The 26,087-nt window shown below is 42.2% G+C and overlaps 1 protein-coding gene across 5 annotated transcripts in view; it reads left to right on the top strand.

Moving 5' to 3' along the window:
* SNX10 (sorting nexin 10) overlaps positions 1-26,087 on the top strand; it is an 83,376-nt gene that overhangs the window by 47,093 nt on the left and 10,196 nt on the right. For 3 of the 5 annotated variants that reach the window (XM_009242935.3, XM_054559363.1, XM_054559364.1), the window contains exons 2-3: positions 8,515-8,561; positions 22,973-23,059. In XM_009242935.3, coding sequence (XP_009241210.1) covers positions 8,538-8,561; positions 22,973-23,059 — 111 coding nt within the window. In that variant the 5' untranslated portion in view covers positions 8,515-8,537. Of the gene's footprint in view, positions 1-7,878; positions 7,996-8,514; positions 8,562-18,778; positions 19,138-22,972; positions 23,060-26,087 lie in introns of those variants that run through there. The other 2 variants (XM_054559362.2, XM_054559365.2) reach the window with 2 other exon arrangements.

Below are 26,087 nucleotides of genomic sequence, written 5' to 3'. Positions count from 1 at the left end.
TGCTCATCATCACTGGCCATCAGAGAAATGCAAATCAAAACCACAATGAGATACCATCTCACACCAGTTAGAATGGCGATCATTAAAAAGTCAGGAAACAACAGGTGCTGGAGAGGATGTGGAGAAATAGGAACACTTTTACACTGTTGGTGGGAGTGTAAACTCGTTCAACCATTGTGGAAGTCAGTGTGGCGATTCTTCAGGGATCTAGAACTAGAAATACCATTTGACCCAGCCATCCCATTACTGGGTATATACCCAAAGGACTATAAATCATGCTGCTATAAAGACACATGCACACGTATGTTCATTGCGGCACTATTCACAATAGCAAAGACTTGGAACCAACCCAAATGTCCAACAATGATAGACTGGATTTAGACTGGATTAAGAAAATGTGGCACATATACACCATGGAATACTATGCAGCCATAAAAAATGATGAGTTCATGTCCTTTGTAGGGACATGGATGAAATTGGAAATCATCATTCTCAGTAAACTATTGCAAGGACAAAAAACCAAACACTGCATGTTCCACTTATAGATAGGAATTGAACAATGAGAACACATGGACACAGGAAGGGGAACATCACACTCTGGGGACTGTTGTAGGGTGGGGGGAGGGGGGAGGGATAGCATTAGGAGATATACCTAATGCTAAATGGCGAGTTAATGGGTGCAACACACCAGCATGGCACATGTATACATATGTAACTAACCTGCACATTGTGCACATGTACCCTAAACCTTAAAGTATAATAATAATAAAATAAAATACTGTAAAAAAAAAAAAAAGAAAGTAGGGAGTGCTGATTGGTCAGGTTGGAGATGGAATCATAGCGGGGTCAAAATGAGGTTTTCTTGCTGTCTTCTGTGCCTGGGTGGGATGGCAGAACTGGTTGAGCCAGATTACCACTCTGGATGATATCAGCTGATCCTTCCAGTGCAGTTGCAGGGTCTGCAAAATATCTAAAGCATGGATCTTGGGTTTTACAATAACGATGTTATCCCCAGGAGCAATTTAGGAAGGTTCAGACCCTTGGAGCCAGAGACGACATGGCCCCTAAATTGTAATTTCTAATCTTGTAGCTAATTTGTTAGTCCTGCAAAGGCAGACTGGACCCCAGGCAAGAAAGGGGTCTTTTCGGGAAAGGGCTGTTATCAGTTTTGTTTCAGAGTCAAACCATGAACTGAATTCTTTCCCAAAGTTAGTTCGGCTCATACCCAGGAATGAATAAGGACATCTTAAGGGTTAGAAGCAAGATGGAGTCGGTTAGGTCTGATTTCTTTTACTGTCATAATTTTCTCAGTTATAATTTTGCAAAGGTGGTTTCAGAATTTCGCCATGCTGCCCAGACTGGTCTCAAACTTTGAGCTCAAGTGATCCTCCCACCTCAGCATCCCAAAGTGCTGGGATTACAGGCATGTGCCCGGTCTTGCATATTTTTTAAATCGGATTTTTTATTTGTATAAATTTATGGGGTTCAATTTTCTTACATGCCAGGTTGCACAGTGGTGAAATCAGGCATTTAGGGTAAAGGTAGTTTTCTTTGTTGTTGAGTTTGATCTTTTTTTTTTTTTTGACAGAGTCTCACCCTGTCACCCAGGTTGGAGTGCAGTGGCACAATCTCGGCTCACTGTAACCTCTGCCCCCCAGGTTTAAGCGATTCTCCTGCCTCAGCCTCCCGAGTAGCTGGGATTACAGGGTAGCTGGGATTACAGGTGCCTGCCACCACGCCTGGCTAATTTTTCTATTTTTAGTAGAGATGGGGTTTCACCATATTGGCCAGGCTGGGGTCTCGAACTCCTGACCTTGTGATCCACCTGCCTTGGCCTCCCAAAGTGCTGGGATTACAGGCATGAGCCACCCCACCTGGCCGATCTTTTTTTTTTTTTTTTTTTTTTTAATAGTTGGTTCTGAGACTTTGATCTTGTCAAAAGAAAAAGTTACAAAAAATTTTGTTTAAAAATTAAATTGGCTTTTATTAGTGATTCATGAATCAGGGAGCACCTGACCTAAAGATTTAGAAAAAGTCTTTGCCGTTTTTATTTTAAATAATTGTATAAACCGTACTTGTTATTCCTTATTTCATCATTTGAAAAAATATGTGATCCTTTCTCACTCCTCGCATATATCGTCCACAAACTTTTGGTCAGTAGTTTACTTGTCAGTGAGATCTCACATAGGCATATAGACCAAGCCTTGCATTGCAAATGTTTTGGCCTGTTGACCTCAGAAAGGTATTATTAAGGTATAGTATATAAGTATTGAAGGCACAGTAATGGCTTGCTCTGTAGTAGGGGTCTGCAAACTACTGCCACCAGTTTTTGTAGATAAAGTTTAACTGGAACCCAACCATGTTCATTCAGTTAGGCATCGGTGAGTGCCTTTTCACTATGCACTGCAGACTTGAGTAGGAGGTGCAGAGACCCTGTGGCCTACAAAACCTCAAATATTTACTATCTGACCCTCTACAGAAAAAGAGGGTGCTTTATAGAATTATTTATATTGCTTTATATTGCCGAGTGGTGCTTTATAGAATTTTATCTTTGCTTCATAGATATTTTGCATTTTATAGAAAAAGTATTCCAAGGTAGAAAATAGAGGAAGCTTTCTCCTCGAGTTTTTGGTTTGGGCAGATCTGTGTACCATGCTCTCAGGGCAGTGGGGTTGTGAAGAGATACACGAGTCTCTCAGATGAGTCTTCAGGACTGCCACGTTTCCCAGGAAGGGGATAACCCATGTGTCTGCTGCCTGTGTGTATCCAGCTGTAATGTCGCCAGCAGGTTTGAGAAATCATTCCTGTTGTTTGATATGGTTGTGAGATTTTATCTTTTTTCGTTTGTTTATTTTAGAGACAGTCTCGCTCTGTTGTCTAGAATGGAGTGTAGTGGTGCAAATAGCTCACTGCAGCCTAACCCCCTGGGCTGAAGGGATCCTCCCACCTCAGCCTCCTGAATAGTTAGGACTACAGGTGTGCACCACCATCCCTGGCTGATTTTTTGTTTTAAAATGAAAAATTCAAACAATGTGGAAACCAAGCCACGCCCAGCTTGATTGTGAGATTTAATAATTCTTGGAATGGGCTGGGTGCAATGACTCACACCTGTTATCGAGCACTTTGGGAGGCTGAGGCAGGAGGATGGCTTGAGGTCAGGAGTTTGAGACCAGGCTGGGCAACATAGGGATATCCCATCTCTACAAAAATTTAAAAAATTAGTCAGGCATGGTGGCTTGTTCCTGTAGTCTTGGCTGCTAGGGAGGCTGAGGTGGGAGGATCACTTGAGCCTAGGAATCTGAGGCAACAGTGAGCTATAATTGTGCCACTGCATTCTAGCCTGGGTGACAATGAGACCCTGTCTCTAAAAAAATGAAATAAAATAAAAATAATAATTCTTACAATGAAGGTAAGAGAGAAGGAGAATGGGTAGCCATCCAGGTGTGATGGGGGTTCTTCATTGGTGGAAGAGAGAGAGAATACTCTAGAGACAGCCTAGCAGAGGTCACTGGGAGGCAGATATCCATACTTGGCATAACAATCTTTCAGTGAGACAAGAATTCTCTATGTGCATTTTTTTTTTTTGAGATGGAGTCTCGCTCTGTTGTCCAGGCTGGAGTGCAGTGGTGTGATCTTGGCTCACTGCAACCTTGGCTTCCCGGGTTCAAGCATTTCTCCTGTCTCAGCCTCCCAAGTAGCTGTGTATGCCACCATGCCCGGCTAATTTTTGTATTTTCAGTAGAGACAGGGTTTCACCATATTGGTCAGGCTGGTCTTGAACTCCTGACCTCAAATGATCTACCTGCTTCAGCCTCCCAAAGTGATTGGATTACAGGCGTGAGCCACCACACCCAGCCCTCTATGTGCATTATTATGACAGACACATAAGGTGGCCTGGAGAGTTTGGAAATCATACAAATCTAAACTTTTCCAACTCACCTAAAGGGCATAGATTTGTCAGGGAGCAATTCCTTTTTCTCTTTCTCCCTTCTTTCCTTCCTTCCTTCCTTCCTTCCTTCCTTCCTTCCTTCCTTCCTTCCTTCCTTTCCTCTCTTTCTCTGTTTCTCTTCTTTCTTTCCTTCTTTCCTTTCTTCTTTTTTTTTTTTTAGATGCAGTCTTGCTCTTGTTGCCCAGGCTGGAGTGCAGTGGCACGATCTTGGCTCACTGCAACCTGCACCTCCCAAGTTCAAGTGATTCTCCTGCCTCAGCCTCCCAAGTAGCCGGGATTACAGGCATGTGCCACCATACCCGGCTGATTTTTGTATTTTTAGTAGAGACAGGGTTTCACCATGTTTGCCAGGCTGGTCTCAAACTCCTGACCTCAGGTGATCTGGCTGCCTAGGCCTCCCAAAGTGTTCGGATTACAGGCGTGAGCCACTGTGCCTGGCCTCAGGGAGCAATTTCTGATTGGCAGCTTTGGTTTACTAAATTATAGACAGTTGACCTTTTATCTCAAACCATACAATTGTGCTGTCATTGAATTTCCTTCTCTCCACCAGTAAATGCCATGGCAAGGTCTAGTACCAAATGATACTTTCTCTTGTGTAATAAAGGTAGCATCTCTTAATACATTTGAATTTGCTATTTATTTTACATGAAATAAAAATAATTTATGTTAAAATTACTATTTATTCTGAGAGCATTATGCTATTTACTGTATTTAAAATAATTATTACTTTAAAAAGTTTAAAATTAACGTGTTACTAGAAAAATTCAGACAATATGGAAGTGTATAGAGCTTAGAAAATGAAATGATCGCCCTCTGCCCACCACCATCGTCACTGTACAGATTTACAGTATTAGAGGTTGACCATGATAGTTCACTGTGATGTTTTGGAACAACTGGTTGAAACTGCTTTCGACTTTCCCAAGTTTCCTATTTTCTTTTTTATTTTCTTTTACTTTTATATTTTGAGACAGGGTCTCACTGTAACCGAGGCTGGAGTGCAGTGGCATGATCATGGCTCACTGCAGCCTTGACCTCCCAGGCTCAAGCTGTCCTCCCACCTCAGCCTCCCAAGTAGCTGGGACCATGCTACTGGCGCATGCTAATGGCGCATGCTACCATGCCCAGCTAATTTTTGTATTTTTTGTAGAGATGGGATTTCGCCATGTTATCCAGGCTGGTCTTGAACTCCTAAGTGATCTGCCCACCTCAGCCTCCCAAAGTGCTGAGATTACAGGTGTGAGCCCCCGGGGCCAGTTTCCTACTTCATAGTTGGACTTGGTCTGTAGCATCTTAAGGTGGCCAATTATCAGACTCCTGTTAGATAGAAGTGCAGAGTTCTGCCTGGCTGGGAAAAGCTCAAGCCCTTTGGGGAAAATGAAGATCCCAACTTTGAACCATTTGTTCACATTACAGAGTCATGGAGGCAGCCTGTGGCATTGGAAGGCCACCCTAGGGAAGCAGACTGGCTTTGGTTGCAATGGAACTTGAGCTCTTGCACTCTTTCGTAGTGTGACCTTGGGCCACTTAACCCCTCTGACCTTCCGCTTTCTTACTTGTGAAGTGGGGATATTCAAATCCTCACAGGACAGTTGTGAAGTTTAATTACACAAGGAAACACAGCTATGCCCTGTTGGAGAAATTCAGTCAAATGGGAGAGACAGAGGGTATCTAAACATCATGATGCAAGCGAGGTTAATGGCACCAGGGGACTGCACAGCACGCGGTTGTGTAATGGGGCAGAGAGCCCTAGAAGTGATTTCTGTGCAGAATCCTGGCAGAGTTTGCTGGCGCCTGGAAAGGGTGAAAGTATGAGGTAGAGGTTCAGCCGTGTGGAGCACGTGATGTGTGCGGGGAGCATGGCCAGATCCTGAGATGGTGGAACCCACCGGCTAACTTGGCTGTGGTGCAGGAATCCCATGATAACTGGACTTGAGCCGCTCCTCCTCCTGGCCTCCTCCTCTTGGCATGACCCAGGCCTTCTGTGTAGAGGGCCTTTTTCCTTTTGCTTTCCTGGCTATCTCACACCATCCTTTAGGCCTCAGCGGAAGTGCCATTTTCTCAGTAAACCCTCTCCACCCCCACTTAGTCCCTCCGTTCTTTAAAATTTTGTTTTAAATTGTAAAAAACACACAACCTAAAATGTACCATCTGATCCATTTCTAGGTGTACAGTTCAGTGGTGTGAAGGATGTTCACACTGTTGTGCCGTTGATCTCCTGAACTCTTTTCATCTTGCACAACTGAAACTCTGTACCCACTCAGCTGCCCCCCACCCCGTCTCCCTCCCATGCTTGGCAGCCACCATTCTACTTTCTGTCTCTGAATTTTTTGTTTTTTTTTTTTTGAGATGGGGTCTCTCACTCAAGCTGGAGTGCAGTAGCACAATCTCAGCTCACTGCAACTTTTGCTTCCTAGGCTCAAATGATCCTCCTACCTCAGCCTCCTGAGTAGCTGGGACCACGGGCATGCCACCCGGATAAGTTTTTGTTTTTGGTAGAGATGGGGTTTTGCCCTGTTGGCCAGGCTGGTCTCGAACTCCTGACCTCAGGTGATCTGCTTGCCTTGGCCTTCCAAAGTGCTGGGATTACAGGCGTGAGCCACCACACCCGGCCTCTGCCTCTGAATGTGACTGCTCTGGGTACTTCATACAAGTGGAATCATACGGTGTCTGTCTTTTTGTGACTGGCTTATTTCATTTGGCCTATGTCCTCCAGGTTTATCCCTGTTGTGTGTTTTTCCATTCCTATCACACGGTGTCCTTTCCTATCATTTCCACGTTATAATTAGGAAGTCGCCTCCAAAGCTCTGAGCCTGCTGTGTACTCCACCGTGTATCCTGCTTCCACCTCAGCCCATGGCACGTAGCAGGAGCTCCACGAAGAGTGACTGAACGGAATCTCCAGTTCCAACCCCAGTCTGTCTTTCCAACCTAATCTGGACTGGTCCCCTCTTGACTAGCTTCTTATAGCTGCGGCAATAAATTACCACAAGCTTGATATTTAGAACAGCAGAAATTTATTCTGTTACAATTTGGGATGCTGGAAGTCCAAAATTCAGGTGGCAGCAGAGCCGTGCTCCCCTGCAGAGGCCCTAGGGGAGAATCCCGCCTTGCTTCTTCCAGCCCCAGGGGCTCCATGGCTGGGGCCTGCATCCCTCCCCCTCCTCCGTCTTTGTCTTCACATGTTCTTCTCTGTGTTCTCCTCTCTTTCTCTTATATGGGCACTTGCCATCAGATTTAGGGTTCACTCCAGTCATCCAGGATGATCTTATCTTGAGATTCTTAATTATATCTCCAAAGACCCCTTTTTTCAAATAAAGTCACATTCACAGGTTCTGTGGATCAGGACATGGACATATCTTTATGGCAGCCACAATTCCACCCCACTACACCCTCTGTGAACCCTGTCCCCCAGCTGATCTGGCCTGGTCATGATCTCTGGACCATAGGGCACGCTTTTCACCAGTCTCTGTGGGTGTTGTTGTTGCTCCTCCGCTCCCCTGGAGGTCCTGCTTTTTTTCCTTGAACACTGAGATCCCCTGCTCTCCCTTTCCCTCTCCATGGGTCCTCTGACTGCTCCAGGGGAGAGGGACGCCCTTCCTTTTGGAAAGCTTCCTTCTGCTGCCCGGGTGTGGCTCGCTCGCCCCTTCCAGAGGCCCTGTGGGGTCTCTCGTCTGCACCTCCACACGGCCCTGGAGGCGGAGCTTGTGTTCCTGCTTCCCTGTGTTCCCTATGGTGCCAGTGACATGAGTATAGAGACTCTGGGAATACGTGTGAGGGATAATATGGACTTGGAAATTGGGCTGAGACACATACTGATATTATCAAAGTGAAAGCAAATAGTAGACCTGCAGTCATAGTCATCCTCAGTTGTAAGAATACATATGTGTGGATACAGGCAGGGAATTTAAATTTGCTTTTTGTTTTTGGCAGGGAGCAGGTGTTAAATCTAATGAGCTTACGTACCAAGTTGGTTTAAAGAACAATTGACAACCCCAGAGACATTCAGGGCCTGGAATCAAACAACAGGCTGGCTGCACTGCTCAGAAGGTCAGAGTCAAGGTCCTGACTTTCCCCCGCTGAGGGCCACACCATCTCTTAATGTGACCTCTGGAGTAATTTAAATGTCACAGGAAGGGCCTGATCCCAGAAAGTTTGAGTTTCCGGTAAAAGCATCAGGGCTGCCTCTGGTGGTGGATCTCTCTGCGCGTCTTTTCCAGCCAGCATCCCCCCGCACATGGCTTCTGCTCCCCGGCATCTCCAGCTTCCTCCCCAATTCACTAAGGCTCCAGCCCCAGCCTGACTGGCTGGCCTTGCAGTTTGAAGGTCTGTCATCATCCAGCTGCCTTGGACTTGTTGGGGTCCAGACTCCTCACCCCTGGTGTGGACTGATGTTCACCTTGGTCCTGCCAGCAGGAGAGGGCAGCGTAGGAGGAGCAGAGGCTCACATGTCAGGGACTGTGGGGCGGCAGGGGCTCTGTCAGGGGATTTGGGTGGGAGGCCGTGAGTGGCGTATCCACTCCAGTTTGGAGGTTCCAAATCACCCAGTGTGGATATCTTATTTTTCAGATTGATCGTGTCCTGTGCTGAAGATGTTTCCGGAACAACAGAAAGAGGTATGTCATCACAAATCCAAAAATAAATAACCCACATATTTTGCTTCACACAAGTTAGTTCTTCATTCGCGAACCATAAACCCATGGGTTGCTTGAGGAGGTTTCCTGAAAGACCAAAGGCCCACCCTCCTGTACTTGTTCCTCCACTCCCACCATTGGTGCCTGCATGGCCTCCATTTTGGGTTCCAGTGACTCAGCTGTGGAGCACATTCCCACCCACAGCTCGTGACTCAGAATTCTCCCAGGCTCTGCCTCCCACCCCTTGGCTTGGAGCAGTATCCATCCAGTCTGCCTTCCTGCTTTTTTACTCCATTGACTCATCCCTGAATTCTCCTTCCTTCAGGTAGCAGCCCAGGGGAATTTCTGCCATTAGTTTCAGGTTTGCCCCACTTATTGCCTGGGCTTGGTTTCATACAACACAGGCAAAACTGGCCCTTCTGCCTGCAGCCTGGCTTCCCAGGCCTCTATGCCCGCCCCCTGAGCCTCTCCCTGACTGGGAGGAGCATAGGACAGCCCTCATGCCAGCCCCGGCTGAGTGTCCCTCCTTTGGCAGTACCCATTGCCCTGCCTGCTGTGGTGCAGTGCACATCATCACTTGGTGAGGCTGATGAAGTGGAGAAGCAGCACAGGGGCCTGTCTAGGGAGTGTGCACACACACACATGTGCACACACATGCACACGAGTCACACATTCACACAGCTCACCCTGCCCAAGTTGAAAGCACGAAACCATTTATTTCAGAGAATCTTTCCAGAAAGTCCTTTGCTAGCTCTCACATCTTTAATTTCAGCCCTATCTTTGGCTTCAGGTTCTTCTCAGCAGTCCAGCCTTGCTTGCATCCCTTAACTCTAGGCTGGGCTTCCCCATTTTCAAAGGCAGTGTTTTTTAACTTTTAAAAATTGGGCTAGATGGGCATGGTGGCCTGTGCCTGTGGCCCTACGTACTCGGGAGGCTGAGGTGGGAGGATTGCTTGAGCCTGGGAGCCAGAGGTTGCAGTAAGCCAAGATTACACCACTGCACTTCAGCCCCTGCAACAGAGCAAGACCCTGTCTCAAACCAAAAACCAAAAACCAAAATACTTGGCTGGGCATCATGACTCACGCCTGTAATCCCAGCACTTTGGGAGAACGAGGTGGTTGGATTACTTGAGGTCAGGAGTTCGAGACCAGCCTGTCCAACATGGGGAAACACCATTTCTACTAAAAATACCAAAATTAGCTGGGCGTAGTGGCACGCATCTGTAGTTCCAGCTACTTGGGAGGCTGAGGCACAAGAATCTCTTGAACCTGGGAGGTGGAGGTTGCAGTGGGCTGAGATCATGCCACTGCACTCCAGCCTGGGTGACAAAGTGAGACTCTGTCTCAGAAAAAACCCACAAAAAACAAAAAAATTGGGCTATAATATGTATAGTAAAATGCATAAAGTGTTCCAGTCTTATGTATGTAGCTCAGTGGATTTTTGTCTTTTTGTTTTAATAGAGACAGGGTCTCTCTTTGTTGCCTAGATTGGTCTCGAACTTCTGGCTTCAAGCAATCCTCCTGCCTCAGCCTCCCAAAGGGCTGGGATTGCAGACATGAGCCACTGATCATGGCCTAAATGGATTTTTATATACCCGTGTAACTACCACTCAGATCAAAGTATAGATGTTTCTGGCTCCCCAGAAGGTACCGTGTGCCCCTTTCCAGTCAGTCCCCCTCACTTCCACCCCTAGAGGTGACCTTACACAATACCTATACCAGGCATGCTTTTTTCCATCTCATTTTAAGTAATACTGAGACCAAGCTGCTTGTTCCGGGAAATACCCGCCCATGAAGTTAATGAAACTGCAAGGTTAAGGGCATAGTTCCCACAAGACTGCCCTCGTCTCCAACACCAATTGCAAGTTTGGGGCTTTCCTGAACCACCTTCAAGTTTAATAATTCACAAGGAAAACTCACAGAACTCAGAGCTGTTATCCTCACAGATGCTGCTTGTTATAGAGAAAGAACACAAACGAGAACCAGCCAAAGCAAGAGCTGGACGCATGGGCAGTCAGGTGGGGTCCAAGGGCAGAGCTTCTGGTCATCCTCCCAAAGGAGCCGTGGGTGGAGTTATCCTCCCAGCACCCATGTGTGACAGTGTGCAGAGTCACTTGGTGTAGCTAGAATGATTGCCTGGCTTCAAATCCATTGCTCTTAGAACAAAGTCAAAACACCTGCACGTGGTCTGTAGCACTCTGCAGGATCCAAACCTCCTTCTTTCTCCAGACTTCTTTCCTGTGCCCCACCTGCCACTCCAGTGCACTTCTTGTTCCTTGTTTCAGAGCTTATTTTAGAGCCTTGAATGCTCCATGCACTCTGACCCCCATGGACTTTTACAGATGTTTTCTTCCACTGCCTGGAATAATCTCTTCCCCTGGCCTTTATGCTATGTTGACTGGCTAACTTCTACTTATCCTTCAGGCATCAGCTTAGAAGTCAAGAAGAAGCTTTCTAAACCTTTAACTATAAAAGAGATTTTTATCTAATCAGCTCCTCAGCAGCACCCTGTAGTCAATGCCAGTTAGAAATAGAGAAGGTTTAGGTCAAGCCTTTCAGTATCCTATTGTCTGGTTGTTTAGTGGAAAGTAATTCAGGTCCACCTAATCGAATATGTAAGGACCAAATGCAGTATGACTGATTGTTTTGGAATCTAGACCAAGGGTACACTGAGTATGGAAGCACTTTTCTCTCAGTACCCACAGCAAACATTACTAATTAATCATGAGGTTGGCACGTGAATTGAGATTTATTTACCATCCTTGTAACAAGATTCATACAGCCTGGGAGTGACATCTTGGTTCTATCTAAATGGTAGTACTGACCTTAAAATTTAGTAATTTTTTTTTTTTTTTTTTTTTACATCTTGGGGGTGAGGAATCAAATGTAGTCTCTCTTGTTAAAACAGCTTTATGACTGTAATAAATCTAGAAAGAGGAGAAAAGGGAGTGAGAATCTCCCTTGTTAGTTAAGCATGTTCCATTTGCACATTGGTTTGAATTCCCAGGAGAGCAGTATCCGAGCTGATGGATCTTTTCCATAAAAAGGCCTTGGCATTGGGCCATTGTGAAATTAAAATGAATTCAGATTCATTCATGCATGCAACTTTAATTTACAATTAAAATATTATGGTTACATATTTTAATAAGAATAATTAGATGGACCCAACTGAATCAACTCTTCTGTTTAATGAGACAGAACCCAGACTCCAAATGGAAAGGCAGGTGGCTGTGACAGGAAGCGCATTTCAGACAGTGTCTTTTGTGGAGCTAGGCATTTTTATTCTTTTTATATTCGAATGTCCAGAGTGAACTGTTTGATTTTTCTGCACTACTCAGGATGCTTGCCTCAGCCTTGCTGAACTCATCTTGTGGGGTGTATGAGTGAGCATTTGCTCCAGCTGCACACAGTCCCTTTCATGGAGTCGGACATTCTTGCGCAAGCGCCTGCTCCCTCCTCCATAAGGGCACTGGGCTCTTTCCTTGGCACAGGGCTCACTTGGTGTAACTAGACTGTTCCTCCCTGTGTGATGTGACCTGAAGTGTGGGCTGAAACCCCTTTTGAATGTATGTGTGCATGCATGCATATCTCCCCTGCTCTCCTGGATCATGATGGCTGCATTCTACTTTTAGAGATTCATCCCTTTAGGGTAAGTGCTTTTCCCCTTCCCAAATGCACATACTTCATACTAGGTATAACAGCAGCTTCTAGGCAACTACCAGTTATTGACACCTTAGCAATGATACATCCATCACTTCTTTGGCAGGGAATATCCTGAGTAGGACAGGCTGAAGCAGGCCCCAGAGAATTGCACAAACCATGAGGACCCCACCACTGAGGGAGGAGATAGGGCACTATGGGGAGAGCCGGCAGGGAGGGATGTGTTGCCATTTTGGATGAGCAGCCCCTAAGGTTAATATTAATATGTCTAAGATATGCTTATGCTGACCCATGGTAATATTTTGGACTTGCTTTAGGAAAGCATGCTTTTGATATTGGGAAACTGACTGGAAACTGACTGGGCTGGAACTGATGAATATCATTAACAGATAAATAATATTATCTAGGATCCTGTGATGCTGGGTAGTTTGATGGGAAGCAACAAGACAAAACGTTTTCTCACTCCCCAAAACCTAAATTTGTTGTTCCTGTCTCCCTCCTTTCTTCTTCCTCCCTTTTTCCCTTCCCCACCCTCCCTCCCTCCATTTTTCTCAGTCTCTGTTATACTCAGTTATTAAGTGTTCCTGTTTGAAAAAATAGTTAAGTTTCCGTAAGAGGCAATTTACAGTCTTCTGTAAGTAAAGAAAGGCAGCTGGGAATATTGTCTTCACACATACACACCAGGTTTCAGGGAAGGCTGTTATCATTCTGAGCACTACGTTTGTGTTACAGTTACTGTGAGGACTCTGATATTTTTTTTCTGAGCTTGTCCCAGAGAAAGATCTTCCTTCTTTTTTTTCTTAACCCTTCTTCCAGATTTTAAAATAATTGTTCACTGCAGAACATTTTTGGAAAAGTATACAGGAAAAAATAAAACTTTGAGCTATTTCTTTCTAGTCTTTTTCTATACATATGTATATGTCATTTTTAGAAAATTGAGATCATACAGAATTTATAGTTTAATATCTCACTCTTCCAGCTTAGTGTTCTAACACATTTCAAGAAATACTTCACCAACTCTGATTAAATTAGAAGTGGCTTAGAAAAAGAAAGAATTAGTAAACATAAATTCATCTTCGAATTGTTAAGAAATGAAAAAAGAATAACTCTACAGTGGAGAAATCTGACAAACACTTCCTCAGCCAGGTGATCACTGTTAACACCCACAGTGATGTTATGTTGCTAGCATGTGGAAATGATATCACCTGGAAGTGATAAAAATGGCACTTTACCCTCTGAAATAGATAGCCTTCCTTCCAAAAACCTATAACACGAATGTAATCATGAGACAAACATCAGACAAATCTGCAAAATACCTACCAGGGCTCCTCAAATTGTCAAGGTCATGAAAAACAAGGAACGCCTGAGAAGCTGTCACAGCCAAGAGGAGCCCAAGGAAACACAATGACTAAATATAATGTATCTCGGGTGGGATCCTGGAACAACAGATTAATGACATTAGGTGAAAACTAAAGCAATCTTTTTTTTTTTTTTTTGAGACTGAGTCTCGCTCTGTTGCCCAGGCTGGAGTGCAGTGGCACGATCTCAGCTCACTGCAAGCTCCACCTCCCGGGTTCACACCATTCTTCTGCCTCAGCCTCCCGAGTAGCTGGGACTACAGGTGCCTGCCACCACGCCAGGCTAATTTTTTGTATTTTTAGTAGAGGCGGGGTTTCACTATGTTAGCCAGGATGGTCTAGATCTCCTGACCTCGTGATCCACCCGCCTCGGCCTCCCAAAGTGCTGGGATTACAGGTGTGAACCACTGTGCCCGACCGGCAATCTTAATGAAGTATGGACTTCAGTTAATAATAACATGTCAGTATTGATTAATGAATTGTTACAAATGCAGCATGCTAATATGAAATGTTAATAATAGGGGAAGCTGGGTGTGGGATATGTAGGACCACTCTGTACTATCTTCATAATTTCTCTATATCTAAAACTGTTTAAAATAAAAGGTTTATTTTAAAACAAATATCATTGACATATATATGCTCACATAAAAAGATTCTGAAAGATTGTACAGTGAATAAACCAGTAAACAAAATAGTATTTATAAATGTAGGTTATGCTCCTGTTTGTTAAAAAATTGCATAAAGCTGGGTGTGTTGGTGCATGCATGTAATTCCAGCTACTTGGCCAAGGTGAGATCACTTGAGCCCAGGAGTTCGAGGCTGCAGTGAGTGATCATCAATAGCCACTGCATTCCACCCTATGCAACGGAGTGAGACCTTGCCTCTTCAACCCCCAAAACAAAAAAAATACACAAGTTAGAGATGATAATATAATGAACCCCCGTGTATGTACCTACCAACCAGCTTCAACAATTTACTAACTCGTTATTAACTCATAGCTGAGCTATATCCCCACCCCACCTATTTCCTCCTGCTACCACAGTCAATTATTTGGAAACAAATTCTAGATATTATATAATTTCATCTGTAAATATTTCAGTATGCATTTCTAACAAAAGACCTTTTTAAAAAATGAACCACATTATCACATGTTAAATAATTAAACAATTCCTTCATATCATTAAATATTCAATGTGCAAATTACCTTGATTATTTTGAAAAAAATTATATACTTGGTTGTTCTAATTCTCTATTTAATTAGGATTCAGATAAGGACCACACATTGCATTTGGTTGATACATTGTTTAAAGTCTTTAATTCTCTTTTCCCCCTTTTGCAATTTATTTGTGGAAGAAATTGCATCTTTTGCCTTATGGAGGTTTTCATATTCTAGATTTTGCTGATTGCATCCTTGTGGATGCCAATTATTTCTTATTGCAGAAGAGGAGATTTTTTTTTCCGCACTTTTCCTAATGTGTTACAAGATATGAAAAGGTAACTCGCTGATTTGGGATACTACTTGTGTAAAGAAACTTGCAACATTGTGAGCTATTATAAGTCATGTAAAAGGCAGGTCTAGCTAAATCTCATTCACAGTTGTTTATCCTGAAGTAATAAAAGCTTTTCAAAAAATCATCATTCAATACCACCAGAGGATGGTATTTAAACATACTCCATGCTGTAGAGTGGCAAGTAATATCCCTTGTCATATGTCTCTTAAGTTATTTGTTACAGCTGTTATTAGGAAATAAAGGACGGTTGCTTGATATATTCCTTTTGCCCTTCTATTTTGTTATTTATAAAGAACATAGTATAGAAATGTGCTAGATTTTAGTTGTGAGATTGTTATATGGGGGTCCTGAATAGCACTCTGGTGATTAACACACTGGTAAATGCTTTTTTTTTTTTTGGAGACTGGTCTGTCAGCCAGGCTGGAGTGCATTGGCATGATCTCGGCTCACTGCAACCTCCGCCTCCCAGACTCAAGCAATTCTCCTGCCTCACCCTCCCAAGTAGCTGGGATTATAAGTGTGTGCCACCACACCTGGCTAATTTTTGTATTTTTAGCACAGATGGGGTTTCACCATGTTGGCCAGGCTGGTCTCAAACTCCTGACCTCAGGTAATCCGCCTGCCTTGGCCTCCCAAAGTGCTGGGATTACAGGCATGAGCCACCACGCCCAGCCCACACTGGTAAATTCTATAATCATTAGTTGTATGGAAAAGCACCTAGCGCATTGTTGTTGCACAATGTATTTTAAGTGAATGAATGAGTCTCCAGTGTAAATACATGAACATGTAAAACACTACTTTGAAATAGGAAAAAAAAAGTCCAAAGAAAGAAGAACAAACTGAGACAAGTTTACATTTTTATGATAGAAAATTCTCATCAAAGCTATGAAAAATTAGTATTCACTTAACACCTAGACATTCTGCTTTATTAGCTTTCGTCTTTTGTGATCTTTCTGTAATCTAAGTAAATATTTTTACAGTTAACACCTACTCATCTTTACTGTGCTACAAAGATTCAAACTAAGCTATGATGGAAAATTTTAAAAAACACACCTATCACAATGGCTAAAATAAAATATAGTGGTAATCCCCCTGGAAACTGTAATAGGTATGTATGATATATCATTGTGGGGTTAATTGTATTTCCCTAGTGGTTAATGATGTCGAACATCTTTCTACGTGCTTGTTTGCCATCTGTATGCCCTATTTGGGTGAAATGTCTCTTCATATCTTTTGCCTGTTTTCTAATTGAATTCTATTTTTTAAATATTGAGTTTTTAGAGTGAGTGAATGAGTGTTTTGAGACAGGGTCTCTCTTGTTGAGGCTGGAGTGCAGTGGTGTGATCTCAGCTCACTGCAACCTCCCACCCACCTGCCAGGCTCAAGCAATCCTCCCACCTCAGCTTCCTGAGTAGCTGGGACTACAAGTGTGAGCCAGTACACTCAGCTAATTTTTAATTAGTTTTTAAATGTTTTGTAGAGACAGGGTTTCACCATGTTGCCCAGGCTGGTCTTGAACTCCTGAGCTCAAGTGATCCTCCCATCTTGGCCTCCCAAAGTGCTGGGATTACAGGAGAGAGCCACCTCACCCGTCTGATAATTTTTTTTTTTTAAATATATTCTAGATGCAAGTCCTTTATGGGATGTGTAGTTTGCAAATATTTCTTCAATCTTTTATTTGCCCTTTTAACCTTATTCACGGCATCTTTTGCAAAGCAAATATTTTTAGTTTGGTGAAGCCTAATTGATCACTTTTTCCTTATGCGGATTGCCCTTTTGAGATAACTTAAAGAACTCTTCTCCTAGTCCTAGGCCGAACGATTTTCTTTGATTTTTTTTTTTCTAAAAGTTTTTCTAAAAGTTTTCTCTGATGTTTTGTGTTTGACATTTACATCTGTGGTTTGGTTAGTGTTGATTTTTGTATAAGGTGCACGCTTTAGGTTGAGGTTCATCTCTTGGCCTGTGGATGTCCAGTTGTTCCATAATCATTTGTTGAGAGGCTTTTCCTTCTCCTTTGAATTGTTTTTGCACCTTTGTCAAAAATCAGGTAGGCATATTTGTGTAGGTCTCTCTCTGGGTTTTCTGTTCTCTTTCATTGATCTACTGTGTCTGTCCTTCTCTAGGACTCCATTGTCTTGCTGCTGTAGCCTTAACATTGGGAAGAAGGCTTCCTCCCACTTTATTCTTTTTCAAACATTTTTTGGCTATTCTAAGACATTTCCCTTTACATATAAATTTTAGAATAAGCCCATCTATGTCTTCAAAAAAATCTTGCTGAGATTTTTTATAGGAATTGTGTTAAACCTACAGATCAATTTGGGGAGAATTTCTCTCTATGTTGGGTCTTCCAATTTATGAACATAGTGTGTCTCTGCTTTGATTCCTTTCGATAGCATTTTAGATTTTCAGCATAGAGGACCTCTGCCTTTTAAAAAATCTTGTCAATCTGTTGATTAATTCTGAAACATTTAATATGCACTTACTATGTGCTAGTACCATGTTTGGTGCTAGAAATACAAAAATGAAATACAAAGCTTTAAGAAGCCAGAAGGACAGAGTTTGAGAAGAGCATGTTGTCTGAACTGGCATTTTAGCTAATAAAAGCAGAAAAAACTTCCCCCTCCAAAACAATACAATTACAGTGAAATTGGAAATTGCCTAATATTTACTATTAGTAAAAGAATCACTAGATAGAACATGTTTGAGAGTACAGTCTTTGGAACAAGGCAGATCTGAGTTTGAAACTTAGCTCAGACTGGTCATTTAACTTTGGGCCAGTTGCTTATTTAGAAGCCTCATTTAAACAGTCTGTAAAGTAGGATGAGAATATACTGAGCTCTGAGGGTTGTTGTAAAGATTGAAGAAAACATTTGTGAAACAGTACAATGCCTGCCACATGTCAAGTGCCCTGGTATAATACAATACAGTTATTTTTATTATTAGTTTCATCTCACTTAAGGGCTAAGGAAAGGAAAGACAGGGTAGAAGTGGATAATGGTCAAACCTGGGGTATGGGGATGGGGGAAAAACAGGGAACATTGAAATCAAAGGCTGATTATTATAGGATAACACAGGAATTAGGTCTTCAAAGAGTCTAGGAGTCTTTCTTTAGAAGTCTGTTTTCACATGGAGAACAGCAGGGACAGTTAGTCTGAATTTTTAATTCCACTCTGCCTGGCTTTTTCATACTACATATAGTCATTAGGCCCAAGAAGTCATTAAAGTGTTTAATAAGGTTATTAAATTGACTAACTGCAGCTGCTGAAGCAATTTTCCTAGGAAATCCATATGATTCTAGGAAAGGGGCTGTGGAACTGTCCTCTGTGGCTGACAGCCTGTCAACATTCCTTTGAAGGATGGCGGGCAGTGTCGTGAGGGATGCGTCTAATTAAGAGATTAGAGGTGAACCTTGGCTTCCTGGGTGTGCTATTTGTAGCTGAAAGTGTGGGGAAACTTCACTAATTCCTACTAATTGCAGAATGGGGGAGGAGGAGACCCATGTGAATTATAGAATATTTTAAAATAAATGTACTTTTATTACTTTCAAGTACATATTTTAACTCCAACTAGGCTAACAAATTGTTGCCTGGTACAAGTCTTAGGGGACTAAGTTACTGAAGCTATCAGAAGGATTTTCAATTATTTCTATGTAAATAGGTGCTTCTGGAGTTCTTTAGGGTGCTAGAAAACAGTTTGTTCTCCCAGATCTTAAACATTGCTCTTGTATCCTTATGCTGTTAATTGGCACATCCTTAGAGGAAAGGGTTTGTTAAATTAAGATAAACTTTAGACCAGCTGCTAAATAACTTATCATTAATTCATGGAGCCCAGGAACCCAAGTAGATGAGGTTTTAATTTCAAATGAAGTTTGATTTTCCTTTCTTGAAGGCAGTTTGTTTATTCCTGCAGGCATTTATTTATTCATTAAATGATACTAATGGAAGGCATTGGATGTATGAGGCATTCAAGTCTTACAAGACAGCCTAAGCTGCCCTACAGGAGCTTAGCGTCTGCTAGAGGAGGCCTACAGGTAATTACAATACAGCACAGTAGGACGTGCTGAGTAGGGACTATGCCCAAGGCAATCCAGAGACATTAGGGGCTCAGAGGAGGGTCAAATAAGTCATACAGGGTGAATCTGAGAAGGGTTCCCAGAAAAAGTGGTGACCGAGTTGCATTTGAAAAATGAATTGGAGTTGGCAAAAAATAGTAGAAGAAAAGAGAAGATTAAAAAAAAAAGGCAGTAGGGTGGCCTAGCAATCCAGGCAGAGGGAACAGCTTAGTTAAAGGCATGGAAGTGTGAAGTGGCATGTTGCTTATGAGGACCTACGCTTAGCCTTTGAAGATAAGCAGAATGGAAATCATGAAAGGCTGTATTGTGCTAGCTGAGGAGTTTGAACTTGAAGGTTATGGGGCAGCCTTTGAAGGATTTTCAGCAGGAAAGCAACATCATCAGAAACGTGTTTTGGAGCCATTCTTGTCTTCATGTGGGGAATGCACTGGATATGGGCCCAGAGATAAATGAGCAGTTCTTGCATTAATGTTGGGCAAGAGGTCCTTGAACCAAGGCAATAGCAGAAGGAATAGTTGTCAGTGGTTCCAAGAAGAATGACTATGAAGGACTTGGTCTGTGTGGATTTAGGGAATGAGTCAAACAGATGGGTCTGGGAGAACTGGGTTTCTAGCTGGGGTTAGTGGGAGATGCTCTTCACTGAGAAGGGGAGCAGGATGCTGTGGGAAGGGTATGGACACAGCGTGCTCAAGGGACTTCTAGGTGGATCAGGCTAGAGGCTGGATCCATGGGAGAGGTGCCTGCACTGGGATGGAGCTTTGAGTGGGGACCATCAGCTCATGTGAGGGGGTTGAATGTGTTTGGATGAGGTCACCCTAGAATTGCAATAGTGTGCAAAGAACAACAGCCTGGGATGGCTCTCAGGCACAGAAACGTTTCAGGATGCAGAGAGGGAAGAAGTTTGCCATCCACAAGAGAATAGTGATAATTAGCACTCCAACCAAATTAAAGATTTTCAGGATTGAAACAATATGTGGAGTCTTAGTGCTGCAATGAATTTTGAGTGTGCGTTTAAAAGTTTAAGAGACACACACACATACACAGTGACAAGAGATGGAGGTGAAAAGCATAGACCAAGAGCAGAGTACCTGGATTTTTGCTTCTGTTTCCATCCTTGGGCAGAATCTGCTTTATCACACTGTGATAGGGGATATTATGGGTATTTGGTTTAAAAATGGTTTTTTAATCCCTCTTATAATTTAGAATGTGCTTTTAAGAAATGATGGTTTTCTCAATGCGCATGAAAAAAAATAAAGAAATAGAGAAGAAGAAATAATGGCCAGGGCACAGTGGCTCATGCCTATAATCCCAGCACTTTGGGAGGCTGAGGCAGGAGTGTTGCTTGAGCCTAGGAGTTCAGAATCAGACTGGGCAACATAACAAGACCCCGTCTCTACAGAAAATTAAAAAATTAGCTGGGCATGGTGGCACCCGCCTGTAGTCCAGCTACTGGGGGCGGGGTTGGCTAAGGTAGGAGTATCATTTTAGCCCTGGAGTTTGAGGCTGCAGTGAGCCAAGATCGTACCACTGCACTCCAGTCTGGGTGACAGAGTGAGACCATATCTCAAAAAACAGAAAAAAGAAAAGAAATAATGGCCAAAGAGCATCACTGTAGTGTTATCTTGTGTTTTTTTTTTTTTGACCAAGTCTTGCTGTTGTTGGCCCGGGCTGGAGTGCAATGGCGTGATCTTGCTGCAACCTCCGCCTCCTGGGTTCCAGCAATTCTCCTGCCTCAGCCTCCTGAGTAGCTGAGATTACAGGCGCCCACCACCATGCCCAGCTAATTTTTGTATTTTTAGTAGAGACGGGGTTTCACTATGTTGGCCAGGCTGGTCTTGAACACCTGACCTCAGGTGATCCACCTGCTTTGGCCTCCCAAAGTGCTAGGATTACAGGTGTGAGCCTTGCCTATCTTGTTCTTATTCTGTCCCCTAAATGATTTTAAAAATACAGAACAAAAATATTTTAAAATAAGACTTTTTGGAACAGTAATTCATAATCCCTGTCTACTGAAGACAAGCAGTGGGACAGAAGTCCCCAGTGCAAGGACAAAGTGTTGCCCTAGAAGGTGAAACTTGATAGGGGCAAAACTTATTTTCAGAGTGTGGTGTATTTTTTTGATTAAAGAAAAATCCTCTGTGATGAAGAGTCTCATTTAATTATCTGCATGACTCAATGGAGGTGCTTTGTCCAGAAAGCCCCCGATCTCTTTTTTTCTTCTGCTCTCAAGCATTCATAGCCTGCCTCTCAGATGTGCCCCAACAAGCAATAAAAAAATGCCTGAATTCCAGCCTTGAACTCCCAATCTTATCAAAAAGCTATAATATTTAAAATCAAACTCAGTTAGCAAGTTTATGATCACTGAGTAAATAAGTTATACTTAAAAACTTACGTGAAACATGATACTTTTTTGCTGTACATTTTCAAATTTTTAAACTAAACCTATTTAGTAAAGAGCATTTGTTAAAAAGTATTGTTTTAATTTTTTTTTTTTTTTGAGATGGAGACTTGCTCTGTTGCCAGGCTGGAGTGCAGTGATGTGATCTCGGCTCACTGCAACCACTGCTTCCTGAGTTCAAGCGATTCTCCTGCCTCAGCCTCACAAGTAGCTGGGACTACAGGCACACGCCACCATGCCCAGCTAATTTTTGTAGTTTTAGTAGAGACGGTGTTTCACCATGTTGGCCAGGATAGGCTCAATCTCTTGACCTTGTGATCTGCCCGCCTCGGCCTCCCAAAGTGCTGGGATTACAGGCGTAAGCCACTGCGCCCGGCCTGTTGTTTTAAATTTTACCCCATGTTTTCTATTCTTATTATCGTTATAAAAGAACAAAATTATCTACTGTATATGATTTTTAATATCCCTAACTTCTATGTATAACACAAAGATATTATGAAGATGAAATGATTTAACGTAGGGGAAATGTATTTTAAAAATAGAAAAGTATTATGTAAAAGAAGGTGTTCCTTTTTCTATTAATAAGTTATTATTGCTTATTCTCACGTGGCTGGGATGCAGACACAAAGTCAACTTCAACCTTCTTTGCTTACTTTTCCCATGAGCTTTGGTATCCTTTCTTTTTCTTCTTTTGAGACAGGGTCTCGCTCTTTTGCCCAGGCTGGAGTGCAGTGGCACAATCAAGGCTCACTGTAGCCTTGACCTCCTGGGCTCAAGTGATCCACCCTCCTCAGCCTCCTGAGTAGCTGGGACTATACAGGCATGCACCACCGCGCCTGGCTAATTTTGTATTTTTTGTAGAGATGGGGTTTCGCCACATTGCCTAGGCTGGTCTCAAACTCCTGGGCTCAAGAGATCCTTCCAAAGTGCTGGGATTACAGGTGTGAGCCACCATGCTTGGCCTGGTGCCTTTCTTATTTGTGTCCTAGGAAGCAACTTACCCAGAAGGGCCCATTGTTTCAGTTTAGAGAGATGAAGAAAGTAAGAAATGATCACTTTTTATATTTGAAAAAACCTGAACCAATTATTTAAGATTAAAAATTAAAAATCAGTTTTACAGTATACTTTGTCTTCAGATAACCAGTAAAACTATCCAGAAGTGCTCCCACCTCAGTTTTGCATTATTTAAAAAATTCCATTATGTGGCAAAAGTGTTTTCTAGATTTGCTTGTGGTGCCTGATTCATTAACTTTACTTCTTGTTTTTTAAAGGATTACAAGTACCACACTGGTTAAAGCTCATTCCAGTTTTGTTTTAGTGCAGTCGTTTCCTCAGTTCTTTCCAGTCCTACTTGCAGTTCTGAAGAATATTTCTTTGTTTATGATGCCATTACAGGAATTTGTAAGTGTCTGGGTTCGAGATCCTAGGATTCAGAAGGAGGACTTCTGGCATTCTTACATTGACTATGAGATATGTATTCATGTAAGTATATAGTCAGTAGAAATAGTAATTTTGAGGGACTTTTATGGGATACATTTTATGGGATAAAGTTGACACTTGTAAAAGTTTTTCTCATTCAAAGAACTGAATTTGAATGATTACAACTAATGCTTTTATCTTACATGAACTGGTAAGATGGTTCCTAAAGTTGAAAAATTACTTATTTGAATCCCTTATTATTCCTTTGTTAATATTAATATTTTAATGTTTATTGCCTTCACATGTGAAGATGTGCATGCATCTAAAATGCATGGGTAAAGAGTACTTATAGCTCATTAACGGATTTCTTATGATCTGCTATAGCATATTTCTGGATAATATAATGCCTGATAACTTTCAAGTTTGAGAGGATATAGAGTTCTTTGGAAAAGAGATGTGTGGTGTTTTATATATAGAATCAGAAGGTGGGAAATGGATATGTGCAATTATTGCGATTAATTTGTCTAGAATCTGAGTAATTAATGTAATGAGTAAGTAACTAGAAATGATGTGCCTTGCGTGGATCCTACTGTATCACAATCTCTTGAAAATGTTGTGTGGTGTGTGGCCTTCTGTGACCATCTTAAACAAGGGTAAGCAAACTTCTCTGTAAAGGTAGTAAATATCTTCAGTTTGTGGGCCATACAGTTTCTGTCGAGACTACTCATTTCTGCTGTTGCAGGTGAAAAGCAGCCACAGACAGTGCATAAATGAATGAGCATAATTATATTCCAATAAAACTTTATGTGCAAAGACAGGTGTCAGAAGAGATTTGGCCCTCAGGCTATAGTTTATTGGCCCTGATTTTGAGGATAATACTTTTTGCATCTAAATCAGATGCATATCAGATGCAAACTAAATTAGTTCAACTGGGGAGCATAGAAATTGACCCAGATTGTATCCGTGACTTCATAGCACAAGTGAAGTGAAATTTAGCCATTATTTAATCTTCCCATTGTAAATAGCTAACTTGGTATATTGGACACCCAAATACCAGCTGTAGAACTTTTCTTTTTTTAAATTCTCCTTTCTTCTTTTTTTTCTTTGAAGTTTCCCCAACTTCAAAAATAAAAGAAAAACTCAGAACTGCTTTTTTGAGTGTGTTGTAAATCCATTCCAGGATATGCCATGTATTTTGATTCTGTTTTGGTTTTACTTATAAGCTCACATTAGAGTTGCATTCTGTGTGGAAAATTATGACTATATAAGAATAAGCATTTGAAGTAAAATGAAATATTTTTAGTTGCCTTCTAACTTTCTCTAAAAAAATTGTGCGTCCTTATCATGCATTTCATGATAGGCATGAAATTTAATTATTCCCAGGAGTTAATGAAAGTATAGATTCTGCTCTGCTCTATAAATAGCCTGATGTAAATTCAGAAATCTCCATCTGGAGCCAGAAATGATGGGTTCCACAAATACTATTTGATAGTGTCCTGGCACTTTTCTGAAATGCTAATAAATTGACAATGGATAAGCCTTGGCTTGGTGGACAGCAAAAACAAGCAAATAGATTTAGAGGAACTTAATCAGTTAGTGATCTCAGTATCCTCTAATCTTGAAGAGACTTCTACCTGTCATACAATTAAAAGTGGATGGCAGAGCTAGGGAGTTCTGGTTGGCTTCTCTTAGTTGTTAACTCATAGAGCTTTGGAGGTAGAGAAGCTGGTCTTTAACTTGTTTAAATTAACCTCAAGGGAGATGATGTCACACAACTCTGGGATCTTAACGTTTACTTAGAATTTTAAACTAGTAGACCCTAGAGCTGGGTAGCCATCATAAATACTCCCCTGAACCTGCCCTGCAAATGAAGGACTTATGGATGGACCTTAGTCTGGTATAGGTACCAGGTGGATTTTTAGTTATTGACAACCATGGTGGTTGTGAGCAGAGAAATTAAAGGGAATTTAAATGGACCCAGCCTGTGTCTGAGATGTCAGGAATCCCTGTAGTGGTCTGGGATTCTTTAGGGAGAGGGTACTGGGAAGATACCTGCTCAAGCCTTGTTAGGGGACTAGTTCTGGTATAACATGGTCTGCAAACCTAGTCCCCAAGGAGCACATTAGAGTGAGGCCCTGGTGTGTTATAAGTCCACCCACAGGATGTTATTTGCCACAAACTCCTTCCAGCGGGTTTTGCTGCCGTATCATTAAAGATAATGGGATTTAGACCAGTGGCTACCTTGGGGATGAGCCTTTTAACCTCTCTACATTCTGAAGTTTTCTGAACTTTACAAAGCATAAGCATACCAGGAACCATGTCATATATTTCATGAGAACAGTTTGAGAGCTAATGCACATAATTACTTAGATTTCCCAAGGAAGACGATCGCTGGGCATATTAAGTGGTAGAATAATAATTTTTGAAATAGTACTGATCTTGGGGGTAAAAAATTGTTTCTTATTTAGATTAGAAAATCAGATTTTGAAATACAGAGAATAGAGATACTCATATTTTCAAAAATCAGGAGAAACAAATATTTTGCTAGTCGCTTGTTTTACTCAAAGGAGAATATTTACTCTTGTCTTATGTTTACCCAAAGGAGAAGCATTACAGCTGAGCTTAGCATGGGGACACCATCGGTGGCTTTTTCCAACTCTGCCTTAGGGTAGCTGGAAGGAAACCAACACTTAGTAACTAACTATTATTAATAGATAACATTGGCCAAGTGCTTATTATCAATCCTCACAACCACCCTGTGAATTAGATATATACTAGTTCATCCCATTTTAGCACTGAGGAAATTGAAGTTTGAGTGACTTGCCCTGTAGCAGAACCAGGACTGGAATTCCGGTCGGCCTGTCCTCTATGCCAGATGCTTATCCCCATGTACCACGGTCATTCTCTGGCTCGGACGGACATGCTCCCTCTCACATACAGTAGAGAAGGGAATGCTGTTCTCTAGGATTTCTGGTGATTTGTATGATTTGCAGGGTGGCCATGTCAAGGAGATGAAGATTTCTGCAATGTCTCATAAAGGGTCGTGAGGAGGTGTCTCTAAGCCCCAAAGGCTCCTCCAGCTTACATGGAT

This window comes from Pongo abelii, chromosome 6, assembly GCF_028885655.2.
Source record: "Pongo abelii isolate AG06213 chromosome 6, NHGRI_mPonAbe1-v2.0_pri, whole genome shotgun sequence".
Taxonomy (NCBI): Eukaryota; Metazoa; Chordata; class Mammalia; order Primates; family Hominidae; genus Pongo; species Pongo abelii.
Note: the sequence above shows the minus strand (reverse complement) of the source record. Positions and strands in the feature narration are given on the sequence as shown.